Source organism: Varanus komodoensis, unplaced genomic scaffold (assembly GCF_004798865.1).
Source record: "Varanus komodoensis strain SLA01 unplaced genomic scaffold, ASM479886v1 scaffold2, whole genome shotgun sequence".
In the NCBI taxonomy this organism is placed as follows: domain Eukaryota; kingdom Metazoa; phylum Chordata; class Lepidosauria; order Squamata; family Varanidae; genus Varanus; species Varanus komodoensis.
Genome location: NW_025335568.1, coordinates 25,072,332 through 25,089,867, shown reverse-complemented (window position 1 = coordinate 25,089,867; position 17,536 = coordinate 25,072,332). Strand labels below are relative to the sequence as shown.

Genomic DNA, 17,536 nt, shown 5'->3' with positions numbered 1-17,536 from the left:
CCAGATGACTGTGATCAAAGCACAGAACTCCACAGGGCTCCAGCATTTGATGAGCCATGCTTATTTTCATTTTTTTCATATATTAGTTGCTATGCTGACCAATAGCTGGGCAGTTTCAGTGATTAAGAACATTAAAATACATTATGCATAGTATAAAAACTATTTACATGCATATAAACAGAAGGGCACAGACAGAGATACATATATGTAAACAATGTTAACTAAGTAACAATAAGAAAAAATTAACAAGGTTTGATTAAACCTTTATCACGTGCTTCCAAATGCTTGAGAAAAAAGGAAGATCTTAAACCAGCACTGAAAAGATAACAATATTTATTTATTCATTCATTCATTCCATTTAATGCTTTTCAATAACCAAGGCTCATTGCAGAGATTTTTTTTAAAAAAAATTTGGGGTGGGGGAGGGCATTATCCAGAAGGCCTCCTCCTTTGCTGTCACTTTGACAGCTTCCCTCAGAGGGGGCCCCCGGAAGATGGTCTTAGATCATTGGGTATTGCAGTCCTGAGCCATTGAAAGGCTTTAAATGGTTAAAACCAGCACCTTGAATTGGGCTCAGAAACATAATGGTAAAAGGGAGCCAGAACTGGTGTTCTGTGTTTGGATCTTTTTGTCCCTGTTATTAATGAGGCTGCACATTTTGCACCAGCTGTTGCTTTTGAACCATGTTCAAAGTCAGGCTAGGTCACCAGCCAAAGCTGGTAGAAGGCACTCTGTGCCACTGAGGCCAACTGAGCCTCAAGTGATGAAGATGACTCAAGCAATGAATCTGCTTCTTCCAAGAGGATGTTCTTCTGGAACAGGTTGAGAACTCTCCAGTTATACAAGCCACCTTATGTATTCATATATTTAAAACTTTTGTATGCTGTCCCTTATGCATAGCATCTCAAAACAACCACAATAAATTGTAATAAATTGTTTTAATATATTTTAACAATATTTAATATATTATTTTGTTGCACAATAAAACAACAATAAATAACAATTAACCAAAAATACAAATTAAATAAGTTAAATAAAAGCTACTGTTAAACATTAGAATTTTAAATTAGTTTTTAAAATAACAGTGAAATAAAAAGGTTTTAACCTGGCGCTGAAACAAATATGAGACTTCCAGGATGCTTGTTCTGAGTTCCTTGAAATAAATAGGAGCTATATAAATATAAATAAATAAAGGAAATTCACCACTAACAACGGAATAGGATTCATCAAGCTTTCACCTAGTTCATTGTTGCAGCTAGGTACCCATCTAGCACACCCACTATCTCTCCTGATGAAGATGAAAAGTAGAGCAGATTGTCATAATCATACTGATGAAAGCACACTCAGAGAATCAGGATGACCACACTCAGTATTTTCATGTAGATGTTAAATAGGATGGGGCACAAAATTTTCTGTGACGACCCCCATACTGGAAAAGTGATGGAGCTGGACGATATTCCCCAAGCACCACCTTCTGCAGCCATCCATCCAAGTAAAAGTGCATCCACTGCAGTGCAATGAGAGAAAAGAGAGAATCAATATGTTCAAACTCCTCCTGTCTCCCTCCTGACATAGCCAAATTCTGAAGCCACTAGATTGAGAAATGAACTTGGAAGTTTACCACCGATCTGACATGGTACAATTTTCAGATGCAGAGTGTACAGCCAGTAGATGTCCCAAGATACACTACTGGGATAAGGCTGGGATTCTTAAGAAAACAACTTCTGTACCAGTTCTCTTACTTGGTACATGATAACAAATGCAGCAGTTTGGTGGCATTCCTACAGCTATGCAGAATATGCATGCACTTGATAATAAAATTTAAAACAATGATCACATTTTGCAATCAAGAAACTATATGAGGTAGTTTTACTGAGCTCTGTGGGACTGCTTTAGTGTGAATCACATTTATGAACATAGCAGTTACTTTGTGAATGGAATTCATATTCTGATGATCTGGGTGGTTTTTTTTTTTTAAAAAAAGCTTATTGGTACTAATTGTAACTGGACCAGAATGCAAATGGTGATTGCCTGATTTCTTGAGCTAATTATTATCTGTGTAAAGAGTGCATTCCACTCTAGGGAATTAATGATATCTTCTTTCTATGTTGGCATCTGTACAGAGACCCATTGTGGTGAGTTCTATCCCTTTCATCTTTTGGGTACACCTCTTTTCCCATAAATACCCCCTATTGGTGTAGCTATGCTCAGTTGTGTTTTTGTTTTTTTGTTTTTGCTTGTGATTAAATTATCGTTTTTGTTTTCCTTGTGTTTGGCTTTCTTTTTTTCTTTCTTATTTCCTCACATCTCCATGCCCTACATACAGCTCTCAGAAAGGAGGGTGACATGGAAGTGCCATGTTCTACTCACCATTCTTCTCCCATTGCTTTTTCATCTTACCGGTCACCATCTTTGTTGCATCCCACCGCCCGCTCCTGCTGCCAGTGCCTCCTGAGGATTCTGATCCTACTTTACCTCCTCATCTTTGTTTGTTCATATGTTGTATTTCTTTCCATCAATTCGGCGGCGAGGTCCAAGAGAATTACAAATTCGCAGAAACACTTGCATGAATCTGGACCCAGCCAATCCACTCCTTCCTCTCTTTTATGTAAGTTGAGAGATATAAACAGGTTACTTGATTCACCCTCTCCCTCTCCCAATTACCATAGAGTAGCCACTGAAAATATAATATTTAGCTTTGGCCTGAAAGTGCTTTACTGTGGTTTGATGGCCTTATACTTCTCTGCCTACGTGAATACTTTTTTGCTAACATTAACATGTCCTTCATAGCTGACTGATGTGTGGAAAGCATTCTGTCTGTACAGTTTGTTCGACTTGAATTTCAGCATGTGTTTGAAAAAAAAGGAAGAAAATTCTTGTGGGGCAATGATATGTAGATAAATCAATCCACAATCTAGGAATGTTTGCACCGATGTTGCTAACTTGGTGATCTTATGCTTCTGTTCAATAAACTCTCTCCTCAAAATATTTCCAATTAAAGGCTCATCACTCCATAAATTTATCCTGGACAACCCCCACTGAAATGAATTGGAATATACTCTGTTCTTACAATGCTTCCATCCATTTCAAAGGGTTTGCAATAGGCAACTATGTTAGATTGTGGTGTTCAGAGATTATAGCCCAGTGTTTCCTATGCCTCACTGAAGCATTCTTGCTTTTTGTGCAAGCAGTGCTTGGTGTTATTTTTTGTGGGCACTGTGCAGTACACATATTGGCCCAGTGTCTGTGTGGAGCCTTGTTTGGGAAGTTTCTACAGCTGAAGAATTTTGATAGACACCCTCCTCTATCTTCCTAGTATGCATATGCATATCCACCTAGCAGATTTCCAACTACTCCCTCATTTTCTTTTCTTTCACCTTCATTCCATTGTGGTTCCATCACAGAAGCTTCTTTCATCCATTGTACTGCATTTTTTACTCTGAGCTGCGTCTTTTTTCTTCCATCTTCGTTGAGTGTTTTCATCTTTTTTAGCTTTGGTCTGCTGTTTTAACTTTTTCTTTGTGCAATAAAGGGTCATTCAACTTAAGGCCACATGGAGACTGAAAAAGATGCCTCTGCATAAATATGTGACGTGTTTAAATTAAACTTACTCATGGACAGACATTCTCTTTACCTTTTCTGCTTAGCAGTGTCTGTTGCCACTGTCAGGCTCTTTCTAAAAAGCCTGCTGAAACAAAACAAATTGCTTGACAGCTGATTTCTGGAAGAAGGGACTTGAAGCAGTAAAAGTACTGAGCCTTATGGCTACCCATGTGTTGTACTAATCCCCCTACATAAGGCTAATTTCTAATACTCTCTGTGGGAAGGGAACGTGCAAAGAAGGCTGAGACACCAAGGACTTCTGATGCCCAGACATCAAAGAAGCAAAAGAAGCGCTTCAAAGCTTGTCTGAATCACTTCATGCTTATCCATTCATTGGAACTAATCACTGAATCACCTGGTACCAAGGCCTAAAACTATTTTGGAAACCTCTGTTTTGGATCATGCAATCCATGCCCCCTTTCCTCATTTGAGACCAACAGTTGGATTGCCTCTTATTTGTCTGCCTTGAATATGCTGCCATGGGCCGGAATCACCAGGTTTTATTCTCCCTCAACTGCTGCACCCAAGGGGGAGGATGTAGATGACAGGCTATGCATACATAGGGCTTGATCTTATTTGCCCTTATTAGATTGAGGTAGGAGATGCCTTTGTCTTCCAGCCATCACTATCACTTGGATAATTGGAGGTTTGCACAAGAGCAGAACTGCTACTATGGGTTTCAATACCCAAGAGTGGATTCTGCTCAACACCAGCCAAGTGGACATACTACAGTTCTTGGACATTGTCTAGCCAAGGAATACCTTTGCTTGCCTCCTTCACCTTTGTCCAAGGCCCCTTTGGTCCCTGCATAGACATCACCCTCTTCAGCAATAGCTGTCCACCCTGCACTGAGGTAAGCGCCTCCTTCTCAGAGCCCAATCCTAGATTTTTGTCCATCTTTGCTGGGTGCATTTTTACTGGGTTGTAAACCACATACCATGCCCCTCATCTGATCTCCCATCCTTTGGAACTTACCTATCAGTTTATTTGCCTTTCTTCCTGCAAAGACCCACCACTGCTCTGTAAGATCTGAAGCAGTATTCAACACCCTGATGTGCTGATCCTAAAGTCCATGACATGGAGGATCCATTATTAGATATCCTAACTAACTTACCTGATAGTCTTCATTGCATTGTTGAGGCAATAAGAAAACCAGCCACTTGATTTACTCATACTGGGAAATGGGCATCTCTTCATTTGCCTTTGCAGCCAATCTTGAACCTTTCCAGTGCCTATTCAACATGCACTGATGCTTCTGCTCTCCCTTTCCAAGGTACTTCTTACAATTTATTCCTTCAGCTGTATCTTGTAGTGATTTCTCTTATCCATCAGTGACTGCTAGCCATCCTGGCTATGTGCTACCTCTTTACCAGAGGAAGCATGCCTGTAAATACCAGTTTCTGAAGAGCTTGGACAGGAGGAGATCTTGCACCTATCCTGTTTGAGGGATCCTGTGGGCAGCTGGTTTGCCACCACATATATGAAGTGCTGGACTAGATGAATGTTTCATCTGCTCCAGCATGGCTTTTTATGTTCTTATTTTTTGTGCATGAGTTTTCTGTTTTCTCTCATCCTTTGTTTTGCCAGTTTCTTCGGGAAGTCTGGAAGATTGCACCTCTGGTGCAGTCCCAGGTACCACAGTGGAGTTTGTCTGTTATTCTGCATGTGTAGAAATGAAGCTGTTTGAGCTTCTGACTACAATCAGCTTCCATCATCAATTGTCTTAGTAGCCTTTCTCATCAGCTTGAGAACCAGTCCTTGCATACATTCAGAATAGGCCCTCCATATATGGTGTTTCAAAGGCAAGGTAGGCTTCAGCTTAATGCTTTCTTTCTTTTCCAGTATAACTGGGAGATCATATTGCCTGCTCCTTCTCATCTCAATGGAATCTTTCCTCATTCCCTCAATATGAGACAGATACTTGTGTTCTCTCAGTCCCAAATGTAATCGTTCTGCAAATTGCAGATAACTTTCTAGTATTACAGGATAAAACTAAAAAAAAAGTCTCTTCCCAATCACTTGCATCCTGGGTTGCTCAAGCAATCACCCTTTCCTTCCAACTTGCTGGGCTGGAATTTTCAGAACCTTTGAACTTGCTCTACTCGTGAAGTCATGACTTTGGGTGCATTTGGAGCTGGCATACCTCTGCCAGAATTGTGCTGAGCAGCTAACTGATGGAGGACTCCCACATTTATTTGGCTTTATAGACTAGATATCCATTTCAGGCCTGACTATTTTTTTTTTCCAGCAGAACAGTGCTCCCTTTGGTGCTGCAATGATGACACCAGCCCACCTCCACTAAGTTCCCTTGCTACTTAGCCATGCATGTCATGCAGAGAGAGAATGGAAAAGAACAACAGTGGTCATCTGTGCATTCACACAACCCACCTACTACTCCCATTTCAATGTCAGTGCCATCTTTGCTTGAGAAGATTTATATTTTCCTGTTGTTTTCAACACAAATAGCAAGGGCACGAGCTATTCTCCCTCTTAGGTCTACAAAGAAAAAAAAAATCATTTGCATTATGCTGTGGAAGAATAAAGCAGTGGAAACGGTCATCTGCTTCATGCAAAACATCTCTTAATCATATTATGCTATAAATATACTGCTTGAACTCATATGAGAGACAAAAATGAATTGATGTTTGGGGCAATAAATATGGCTATTAAATGTGGTCATATTTGACTTGAATGACTCGTTTTTAGGGTTAACATATGTTAAGCAGTGCAGCAAATGCAGAAAGCATGGAAACTATCCTCCAAATTGTGTGTGTGTGAGAGAGAACTGCTTAGTGGGGTCAAATGCGACAGATAGTTGTACAGAAGAAGGTGTCTTGGCAGCACCAATTCTCATGGAAAAGAGGAGGAATGTTCCTCTCACTACAGTTACATAGAAGTACAGGAGTTCTGCCTTCCTCTTTGGATATGATGACCCTAAACCACTGGTCTTCAGCTGTGAACTCAGGACCACTACTAAATTCCAGTAGTGCAAGAGCAGCACTATCACCGTGCAGATGCATGGAAGGAGGGAAGGAAGTGTGGGTGGGGAGAGAATGAGAGAGAGAAAGAGATGGAGGGAAGAGGGTGGGAACCTCAAACCATTTTTGGATTAATGGTGGATCCATTTGTGCATTAAAACTAAACCACACCTCAGGAAGAAGATGCAGAAAACCTCTTTTTGAGTAATGCATCTTGAAGTGTAACTGAGTACTGGTAGCAAAATATAACCACTTCTGTGCTGAAAACTTCCTACACACACAGGAGATTTTTCCAAGGGCTGGAAAATTCTAAGCACCTAAAAATGTGGCATGAGTGCTTTGCCGAGGTGTACATTTTCAACCATAAAAGTTGACTTCGGTTCCTTTCCCTTGTGAGTGGAAAAGTTCTCATGTCTAAAGTGAGGAGAAGCAAACATTAATGCATGAGTGTTTTTTATTGGAAGGGCATTGCAGCCCTTTTCTTTTCTAAACGATGCTGCTGCTATTGAAAACAAGTCTGGGGTGGATGTGGATGCTGAGGAGTATTACTTCTCTCTCCCTAGCCTCCATACCTTGAACTCGGAGCAAGAATGCAGCCTCCCAGGAAAGCAGGTCTGTCTCTTGCTGATCTGGAAGTGGTTGGGGGTGCACATAATATGTCACATTTAGGGAGAACTGACTGCAAATCTGCTAGTTCAAAGCTAAATGAGAAATACAGGGTCCTAAATGAACAGTCACACAGCTCTTTCTTTTTTAAAAGACTGGATTGAGCCTTCAGGTGTATCCAGTTTCTGTAAACTACATTCCACCTACCATTTGCAGTGATTTAGAGAATATAAAATCAGCTCCTCCCCATTTCAGTGTCTATGGCACACACGGAAGAGAACTTACTGGCACATCATCTTGATGCCTTGAACTTTCCCAGATGAAGGCAGAACTGAGCTTGTTCTGGAAAAGTTCTGTCAAGCCTTGGTAGCTTCAATATGGGGTATTAGACATGTTTTTCTAGTGGACCCTTATGTTGATTTAGAAGAACAAGTTTCTTTATCTTCCACTTTGTCAGCTCAAGCAATTCAGCTTTCCAGAAGCGAGGCTTTTTCCAGGCCTGCAAACTGGCAGACCTTAACCAGATTTGTGAGACAGAGGAAGCAATTTGACCTATTTTAATTATTTGACTTTATGAAGCAGTCTGTACTCAACCTCCACAGGTCATATGTTGTCCTCTCTCACCTGCTTATAGATGCATGAACTCAGATAGGAGCAACTCAGTAAAAATGAGCTTCGTATGTTCATAAGCTTAGAACTCCTTGCAACAGATTTGCCAAGCTGAAAGTCATATTTCAGCTGCCCCATGAAAGTTCTGCCTCCGTGGCAATCTGTTCATGTACAGTGGCTGAATATGGGAATTAAATGTTTGTCTCTCACTACCACAGCCCTTTCCTTTTGGGCACTGGTGGCATGGCCAAAATTCTCTGATCTGCCATGGTGTAACAAGCATCATCTGTAACATGGATTCAGCCATTGGGGGAGTGATTTAAAGTGCTTTTCATGTTTTGTTCTTCATGTGGCCAATCAAGAGTGTGTATTAGCCATCATACAATCTTAAGGAAAATGAAGAAAATTAGCCATGCCTGTGTTTTGCCCTATAAAATTGTTTATTTATTTTGATTTGTATAAAAGCCACCCATTAGCATCACACTAACTAATTATATAGTAGACGTCTTAGGAGGTTTCTATATAAAGGAAATTAAAAGAGGTGGGAATCACTTCCTCCAGACATTTGATGTCTGACACAGAAATTAGCTTCATATGTGTAGGAATCCTAATAAGAATTATTTTTCTCTCATGTAGCCAAGTGTCTAGGATCCAACTGTGGTCTAACATGGAGTATTATTTATTCATTTATTACAATGTGACACTGCCCAATAGCTGAAGCTCTCTGTGCCACTCACAGCAATTAGGGAAGTCGCCATTGCCTGGGATATAGCCATTGGTATGTGTGGATAGAAATAGCCCATTTGCTGACCTTACTCTTTTTCATTTTTTCCTATAATTAGGGAAACAGGCATTTGCATTTTCAGTAGGCATGCCAAAAGAACCTTGGGAGAAATTTTTCTTCTTAGGAAACTGAAGAGAGAATCAGCTGTCTTAAAACTCCTGCCAGATCATTAGTGTGTGAATCACAGTGACTGACTTGAAGCAGCAGACATTGGAAACAGGTTTACTCTACAGTTGTCAGCTTCGGTATTTAGGATCACCATAAAGTTATTCAAAACATGTTAAAGAATGGCTCTGAGTTCTTTTTTGTAGTAGTTTCTTTTATAATCAACTCTACAATGTGAAAAATTCTCACCTGAATTTGGGCTGTATGCCCTTTTAATCAGATAACCTTTTTTTCTGGTGTGGCTTGCCCATGGGGCAGCCTTCCTTGGAGTAGGTGATACACTGTATTGTAACTTTCTAGAGAGACTATGTATGGGTACAAAGGGATCTGGAGCAATGAATGACTGAAGCGTAAAGCTGACCTGAAGTCTCCTTTATATTCCTCAACCTTTGAATGCATGGAGAACCTTTTCAGGGGGATTAGTTAAAATGTAGTATCTTTCTTTGGCCTAGCCCTTCTCTGTCACTTCAGAGAACTTCAGTTAATGCACAAATATTCCTGGTATCATGAAGATATACACTGAAATGGAGTTATCCCTTTGAGTCTTTGGTTTTAGTTTAAGTTTTAGATTAAGCCCAGTGTGTTCCAGCTATTCAGCTCTGTGAACAGAACAATTGTTATTTGGTCCTCGTATACTGGTGGGCAACACTGTCCTTCACCCTTATTCCCTCTTAGACCAATGATTTACTATCATATATATGGGCAGAACTTGCCTGATTTTCAGAAAGGATTCCCACCCTGGTTCATATGAGGACTGACTTTATTGCAGGTGTGTGACTCACAGAGTGATGTGCACAGAGCACCTGGGCATGTACAGTCTGTTCTTTGCCTTGAAAAGATTTTAATCATCATCTGAGGCTTAATTGTGAGAGTGGAGTCAAAGTTACGAGAATCAGTATCTTGGAGACAGGAAGCAGTTGAATTTGCATAGTGTACTTCCTTTTCACAGAGATGCTAGGAACTAACTTTGGCCTGGATCCATGAACAGCAACTCCTTCCATTTGTGAAAGGAGAGCTGGGTGCACAGAAGTATTCCTTCCATAAGCAGAACTCTGCTTCTGTTTATAGACACTTTTTCTATGAGCAAAGCAATAGTATCTAAATCCTCCTACTAAAGGTATAATCAACAGCTTTAGGACTGATTCATGTAAATATGTGACTTCCACATGCTTCAGCCAGACTATTGCCTAATATAGCTTTCCCCAACCTGATGTGCCAGATCGCTTGGATCACAACTCCCAGGATTCCTGTTCATTCCTAATTGAGCCAATAGGAGTTGAAGTCTAAAATATTTGGAGAGCACTAGGTTTGAGAAGCCTGCCTTAGTGCCTATGTACATACTGGCCTCACATGGCTATAGAAGTTGTTTCTGCACATAAAAGCAAAGATCTTATGATGGCCATCCCTTTCCTGAGGCCTGACACTGAATATTGCACATGGTGTGGAATGATGAGAATGCAAGCATAGTCGTACATTAGTTTCTCCAACCTGGCGCCATCCTGATTTGAACTGAAGTTCTCAGCAACCCCATCCAACATGTCCAAGGATGCTGGGAGTTGTAGTCCAACAAATGAGGTCAGCAGAATGTTGGGGGAGGCTGTCCTTTGTCTTAAAATAGAAGAAGGTACATGTTGCTTGCTTACAATAGAAGAATGAGACTGCAGTGCTGCATCTAGTTAAGAATGAGGAATTCCCACTGAAGTCAATGAGACTGAAGCACGTGCAACTAGCACTCACGGTGAAACCTTTAGTCACAAAGAAATGGAATAGGTTGGTGATTCAATGAATTTTTCATGTATAATTGTAGAGAGAGGGGTGAACCAGGTAAGATTCACAGCATGTAGCCGAACAATGGACTGCTATAAGACAAGCAGGTCAGTGACATTACAGGTAATAGAATCATAGAATAGTAGAGTTGGAAGGGGCCATGAAGACCATCGAGTCCAGCCTCTGCTGTTGCAGGACACCAGTTTACACCATCCCACTCAGATGGCTGTCCAATCTCTTTTTGAATGTCTCTAGTGTGGGAGAGCCCACCACCTCTCTAGGCAGCCGGTGGTTAGCAAAAGCAATGGGTTCCAAAACAAGAATGTAACACTTTGATTACAATTAGAAGGTCTGTTCCATTTCAGACCTCAGATTTTCCTCAGGAAAGGGACAAACTTGGAATGCATGATGACCCATTTCTGTTGTATTTTGTCCCAATTTTTCATGGTTTTATACTGCTTATAAGTCAGCTTTCCAGTGACTTTTCAGACAGGAGAGTGGGAGTAAAAGTCCCCACATACTGAGTACTACGTTACAGAAGTATTTCTGTTAGAACCATAAGATTTCCATACATTTGTTGAGTAGGAAAAAAGTCCAGCTTCTTGGTGGCCTGCACCTGTTTGGAAGGTGAGGGTGGGGCAGGGCTGTATAATTTAATGGACATGCTCAAAGTTTTAGTTCATATTTGTAATGCAAGCACTTGATAAACAACTTAAAGAGCTGGTTGTTTAGTCACCCCTTCTCTTGCCAAGTCCCCATTGTGCATTGAAATTTCTTCCGATGGAATTGATGAGAGCTGGAAGGAGTAAGGTTAGTCTTAATACAAACATACAGCTACAGCTGTGTACAGCAGTAAGAATTCCTTAATCTCATTTACTGGGTTTGTTGGACTACATAGGTTCCTGTGTGATGCACTGTCTGTTCTAGCGGGTACATTTTTATCAAATGTTCATGCAGTTAAAGCCACAGAAATTTGATACCAGTCCAATTATTGCCAAACAGAATTAAGCTGGGAGGCACATTTCACAGTGTTGCTTTTGAAAAGTGACCACTTCCTAACCTTTGACTTTCTGTGAAGTAGAGTCCTACAAACTGAATGCAGAACAGCCAGACTGTGAAAATAACCACATACCATTTAATGCACTGATAGTGGGGATGCGGGGATGATATCAACAAATCTCGTATTGTGCTGGTTCACTGTGCACATATCATAATGTATAATACTGAAATTCTAATGACAAACATAGACCATGTAATGAGAAGATATAACTGTGTAGAATACTGAGAGTGTTTTGAATATGCAAAACAAATTAACATGTTTTCTTAATTTATATAAAATTGGGAGAGCCAGTTGTAATGGTTCACATTTTATAAGTGAGGACCAAAGAGGACCCAAGATTCAGAGATCCCGTTCGTCTAGTAGTTTGCTAGCTAGCATGCCTAAATCTAAACAACAAAGTGCAGCTACTCTGAGGCATATTATGTATGCAATTATCATACTTTGGTGTAGATTTATTTTTCATCTGATAAGAAGGGGATGCTTATTCCTGCTAGATTATTTGTTCTGTTTGTCTTAGTTTCCTGTTTGAGTACCTGGACTGAATGGATGTTTCTGTCATTCCATGCATGCTTTTTAAAATCTCAAGAGACAAATTATGGAAGTGAACACTTTCCTTCTCTCAAATGCTCAACTGTTGCTTTTCCACAGATTACTTAGCTGCGTTTCTAAAGGATGTATCTTATTTCTGAGCGTCACCATAAAATCACAGTCACAGACAGTAGCAAAGTTCCAGCTTTGATAATTTCTTTTATATATTTTGTCCTGAAAACCTCCCTCCAGCTCACAGACTTAAACCTGAAGTATACCAGGTTCCCTTATTTGCAAATTTCATCTCTGCTGACCACATTTCCTAAGAAATCCTGTTATTCCAAATATGCTTCAGACTATCCCTCTCATCAAGTTTCCTCAGTTATAAAATATAACTGCCAAGCATCCAGCGCCTGCATCAAAGCCTACGAGTTTATCACTAGTGCTTCAGCTATCACAGTTCTGCATAAAATATGCCTTTTGTGCAGGTTGTTTCCAGTCAGCAATAGCAAATGTAGCCTTCATGCTTCTGACAATAAGCTATTTGGGGGTTTTAGCCTATGAACACAGTTTCATTAACATTAGTATCAAATATATTGATTGGCTCCTACATTTCTCATATTCTAATGGAATAAATGAATGAAAGGAAAGCAGGCAGGTTTTGCTCAGTTAAGTTTTATTTTTGCTAAAACTCCAGTTGGTAGTGTTGGAGACTGTGATCACAGTGTTGATTCCACCTTCCTCTCCTGGTTCCAGCACAACTTATACATCCACCTGCCTTCATCTTAAACTGGCTTACAGAGTGGGAAAGGAAGCTATGAAATTTGAGAGAAAGAAGCAGTCTGTTTTAAGGAACATGCATCTTTGTGCTTGGGAGGGGAGGTCACTCTGAAATATATTGCACTGGAAATAGCGATGGAAAATAGCAATGCTTTTGGAAGCTGGCATTACCTTTGTGATAATGGCAAGCATTACCCCTACCTCTATACTCACTTCTGACCTATTTGTATTACTAGCAATACTTGCAATAAATAAAGGGCAAAGACTGCCGTTCTTAACAAGTGAAGGGGATGTGTGACGTGTAGGCAGAAGATTTGCACAAACAGCAGAACAGCTGCCTTAGAAACACAAACGGGTGACAGTGCTTGGTCACAGGGACTCAGGAGACATTGGTAGGAAACCTGGGGCCAAAAAGAACAAAGGTTGGACAGTATCAGCTGGGAAGGGACTGTGTCAGACCTTTTCGGACTTAATTCTTAATTTGTCACCTTTTATAATTAGTTTTATTGTGGATCTATTTTGTTTTTTACATTAATGGTCTTTTGACCACAATGAACACACTACTTCTTTGGAGTTGAGGCTGACAAATGCTGATGTACTTGTATATCTTTGATTACTACTTTTCCACAGCAGACCCACCATTTTGTGGGCATATCAGTTGTTTATAGATATTTCCACATTGCCAGGTTTCTGGAAATGCTCCCACCCCATCTTTGAAGATACAGAAAATCTATGCAGACATCCTGAAGGATGAAACTAGATGGCATTCATGGGATAATCAGGTTCAAGTGGCATATTTTGTTGGATCCATGTGGCTAACTTATTTCCTTTACAATTCTCTCTGAAAGGTTGAGAGATTAAAGAGGACCTCTACAAATAGAAAATGGAAGCATCACTGATCTCTGGCATATGCTTTATATCTCTGCAAACACAGAAATGTGCCTAGTCCAATCAGTTACAAAGCTCACAACTGTTTTCAGGTTGTTGTAATGGTGGAAAAGGGGATGGAAGAGAAGAGGCATCTCAGGCTAAATGCCAATTATATTGATCAGGGAGAAAATTCAAAAGGCTTCAATGTTTTATTACTCTGACAGCATTTTCGTTCTGCTAGTTTCCGTTGCAGTTTTCATCTTATGTGTCATTTTATCCATGTCTTTGTCTTCAGCTCGTAAGCAGGAGATTATCAAAGTGACTGAACAACTGATTGAAGCCATCAATAATGGAGATTTTGAAGCCTACACGTAAGTTGCATTCTCCCCCCTCCCCCTGCCATATGCACTTACGCACGCATGCACACACACATACAGAACAAGTTACACTTGAGTGTAAGCATTAAAGATTATATCCAACTGGTTGCCACTGCTTTCTGCAGCTGTGAGGAGCAGTTCAATTAATTAAATAATCCTTCTTGCTCTGTGAAAGAGTGCAAGCAGAAGTCCCAGGCAGAGGGACTGGGAAAGGCCTCTGCCTGAGGCCTTGGAAAGCATCTGTCAGTCCAGCTAGAAGAGCTTTCCTCAACTTCATACCCTCTAACACACGACAGAGCTCCAGGCCAACACATCTGGAAGGCATCAGGTTGGGGAGGAATGCATAGAAAGTACCACAATAAAACAGCAACACTTTGGCTGAGTGCAAATACTTCCATACATTTTGTGTCCAAAACCTATCCACTGCCTGACATTTCCATGGCATATGTGTCCCACTCTCCTCAATACCAACAATTAGTACTGGGGATTAAGTTCTCTTTAAATAGTCAAGGGAACTGCATGATTATTGATGTTTAATGGCCTCTGGGCAAGGTCAGGGCTGTTTAGCTGTGGATTTGTTTAGCAGGTACTTTTAGACCACAGACTTTATTATTGCATTATTATTTCTTCTTGTGAGAAACCCAGAGAGGCTTACATAGTTCTAATTTATGATCACAACAACAAGACTGTGTGGTTGGTTGGGCTGAGTCTGTGACTGGTGCAAAGTCACCCAGGTAGCATCATGGATCAGTGAGGACTAGCATCTGTTTCTTCCAAGTTGCCAGTAATCATAATCTTATGGAGATGAGACAAATATGACTTCAGTTGTGAAGCTCACAGCATTTTTTCCTTTTCTTTCCTCCACTCCCTCAGCATTATGCACTTTACATTTGCTTCCACATCCCTCATACATTAGTGCAAAGACAAAACTGTTTGCCAATCCTTTTTTTTTTTACAGAATCCTGTGACTTATGCAACGTTTATATTTTAAACTCATTTAAATAATTGCATTATCATGATTGCAGGTATAAAAGTGAGTTTGCTGCTACTGACCTCATGCTTAGCATGTTTGTGTTTGGCATTTCCAAAGCAGGAATAAGCACAATTTTGTTCTCAGAAGGCATAATATGTTTTTAAAGTAAAAACAGTTAAAAGAATCTGTTACCATATACATGCCAGTCCATCCCCCCCTGAATTATAAAATGTTTAAAAAGAAGCGGATGTGGCTGCATGCATGTGCTGTCCCAAGTGCTAAGCTAGGCTTGTGTGCCATGGCATTATCACTTTCCAGTCTCTGGAAATATCTGAATGGCAGTTATGATTATGGCAATGATTTATTTCATTTCTATACCACCCAATAGCTGAAGCTCTTTGGACCATTTACAATTGTACAATTTACAATAGTTTTTTACATTAAAAAAACAATGCAGTAGAACCATAGCATCTTATCAGTTTATTATTATTCGTGGAGAGGGTTGTTAGGCCCTTGAGGTCTAGCCTAGCTTCAGTATTTCTAGTTAGGGCTTGAACTTCAAGGGATCCCTGCTGAGTTTTTGTTACTGTATAAAAACTAGGCTATATATAAATGAATTGTTATATGCAATCTATTTCCCCTCTATATTTAATCCAATATTCTGTGTAGTAGGTACTGCTGTTATATACATTCATCAGCATTTTAGCTACTTGTTTCCATGTTCATCATGTTTTCTCAATCATTGAAACTATAAAATTATAATGATGCAGAATTTTATATTTCATGTAAAGCCAAATGTTCAGAACAGTGATTCCACAGAACAACCAAGTATAGAGCTGACATTCAGCATATTATAAGAAATAAATTACTGTTAAATTAGCTGGGTATGACTGCTTATTTGAACAAATTAAGACAGCATTAATATCATAGGTAATCCCAGCAAAAGTGACCCTAATATTTTTAGAGCATTCTGTTCTTTGCAGTCTGAATTCTAGTATATTATCAATCTACAAAAAAAATTTTTTTTCCAAATGAGTCCAAAAACCCCTAGTAACTTCAGTGCCTTTAAGCTACAGCAGTCCCCACATGCTTCTTTCTAGGAGCACATGAATTTGCTGTCATGCCCTTAACCCAGCTAGATCACAATGTGAGGAGGCACGACCACTTTGTACAGTTGCAGCTGCCCTTTTCCAGTCACAGTTATGGAAACGGGGTCATCTGCTTGGGTTGCAGACTCACCAGAAGCCATGTAAGCTATCATTTGGCGGTACCTGAATCCACCCATGCGCAAAGATACAAATGTATTTACCATGGAGTCATTGAGACCAGCAGAATCAGGACACAGAGCTCAGCTTCTCATCTTAATGTAGTGCGAGGATTCTACGGACAGCCCGGAACGCCATCTGATGACTCTTTCATCTAGTCTGCATAGCTGTTGCAATGAGATTTTTTTCCCTCTACAGGAAGATCTGTGATCCAGGTCTTACCTCATTTGAACCTGAAGCTTTGGGAAATCTTGTAGAAGGGATGGACTTCCACCGGTTTTACTTTGAAAATGGTATATTTTCTTGATGTTTATCTCTTTCAGATTTCTAAGTTGAGATGGCTGCTATGAAGCTACATAATTTAAAATGTCATTCAAATAAGTGTAGATGTTGCTTAAAGGAACCTAGTGGGTATCAGGTTCCAGCTACTGAAAACAGTCTTGCTCATTCAGTTGCATTTGTACTCTAGGTTTGTTTTCTTAAACTTGAAAGCAATCAGTCATGCCCTTAGCAGGGCTCAACTTGCAACTTTATGGGGCCACACAAGCCACAGTGTAGAGATCTTAGTCTCGCTCCAAAGCATTTGTGCACCCAGTGTGACTTTGGACCTTATTTTGTGAAAAGATGAATGCCTGCAAAGCCCTTAAATCATGTGGCAAAGGAAGCTGCTGGTTGAGAAGAACCGATTGCGTGTCTCTCTAGGAATATGGGCCTCTGCTTCTTTACCAGGTCAGACTATTTGTTTATTTAGGACAGCATTATCTATTCTGATAGGAGCTCTTCAAGGTCTCATGTCTTTATTTCTATTCATTTTACTTATTTCATATTAGAAGTGTTCTCTTTTTACATCACTTTTACCCAATCCTTTCAGCTGGAGATGCCAAGAAATGAATCTAGGGGACCTTCTGCATGGCCTGTCCCCTACTCATCATTTCATAGTGACAGGTCCTGTGTAGCAGTACATGAGAAGTGCTGTCCAGGGAGGGTAGACGCATACCGTGTTGCAGACTGCATGTGATTATTCTTTAGAAGAGCCAATAGGCCTTTTGTGGTTGTATGTGGTAAAATGAACATGAGGAGGCAGAGAAGGGTGGCATCACAACTGCAGGCTTTGTCAGTAATCTACACCCATTTGTTTCAATGTCTGAAATAACCTTATATGCATAGGTG

General features: G+C 40.2%; 1 protein-coding gene across 8 annotated transcripts in view; it reads left to right on the top strand.

Moving 5' to 3' along the window:
• CAMK2D (calcium/calmodulin dependent protein kinase II delta) overlaps positions 1 to 17,536 on the top strand; it is a 147,380-nt gene that overhangs the window by 121,652 nt on the left and 8,192 nt on the right. For all 8 annotated transcript variants that reach the window (XM_044429102.1, XM_044429106.1, XM_044429104.1 and 5 more), the window contains 2 exons: positions 14,047 to 14,122; positions 16,565 to 16,659. In XM_044429102.1, coding sequence (XP_044285037.1) covers positions 14,047 to 14,122; positions 16,565 to 16,659 — 171 coding nt within the window. The remainder of the gene's footprint in view (positions 1 to 14,046; positions 14,123 to 16,564; positions 16,660 to 17,536) is intronic.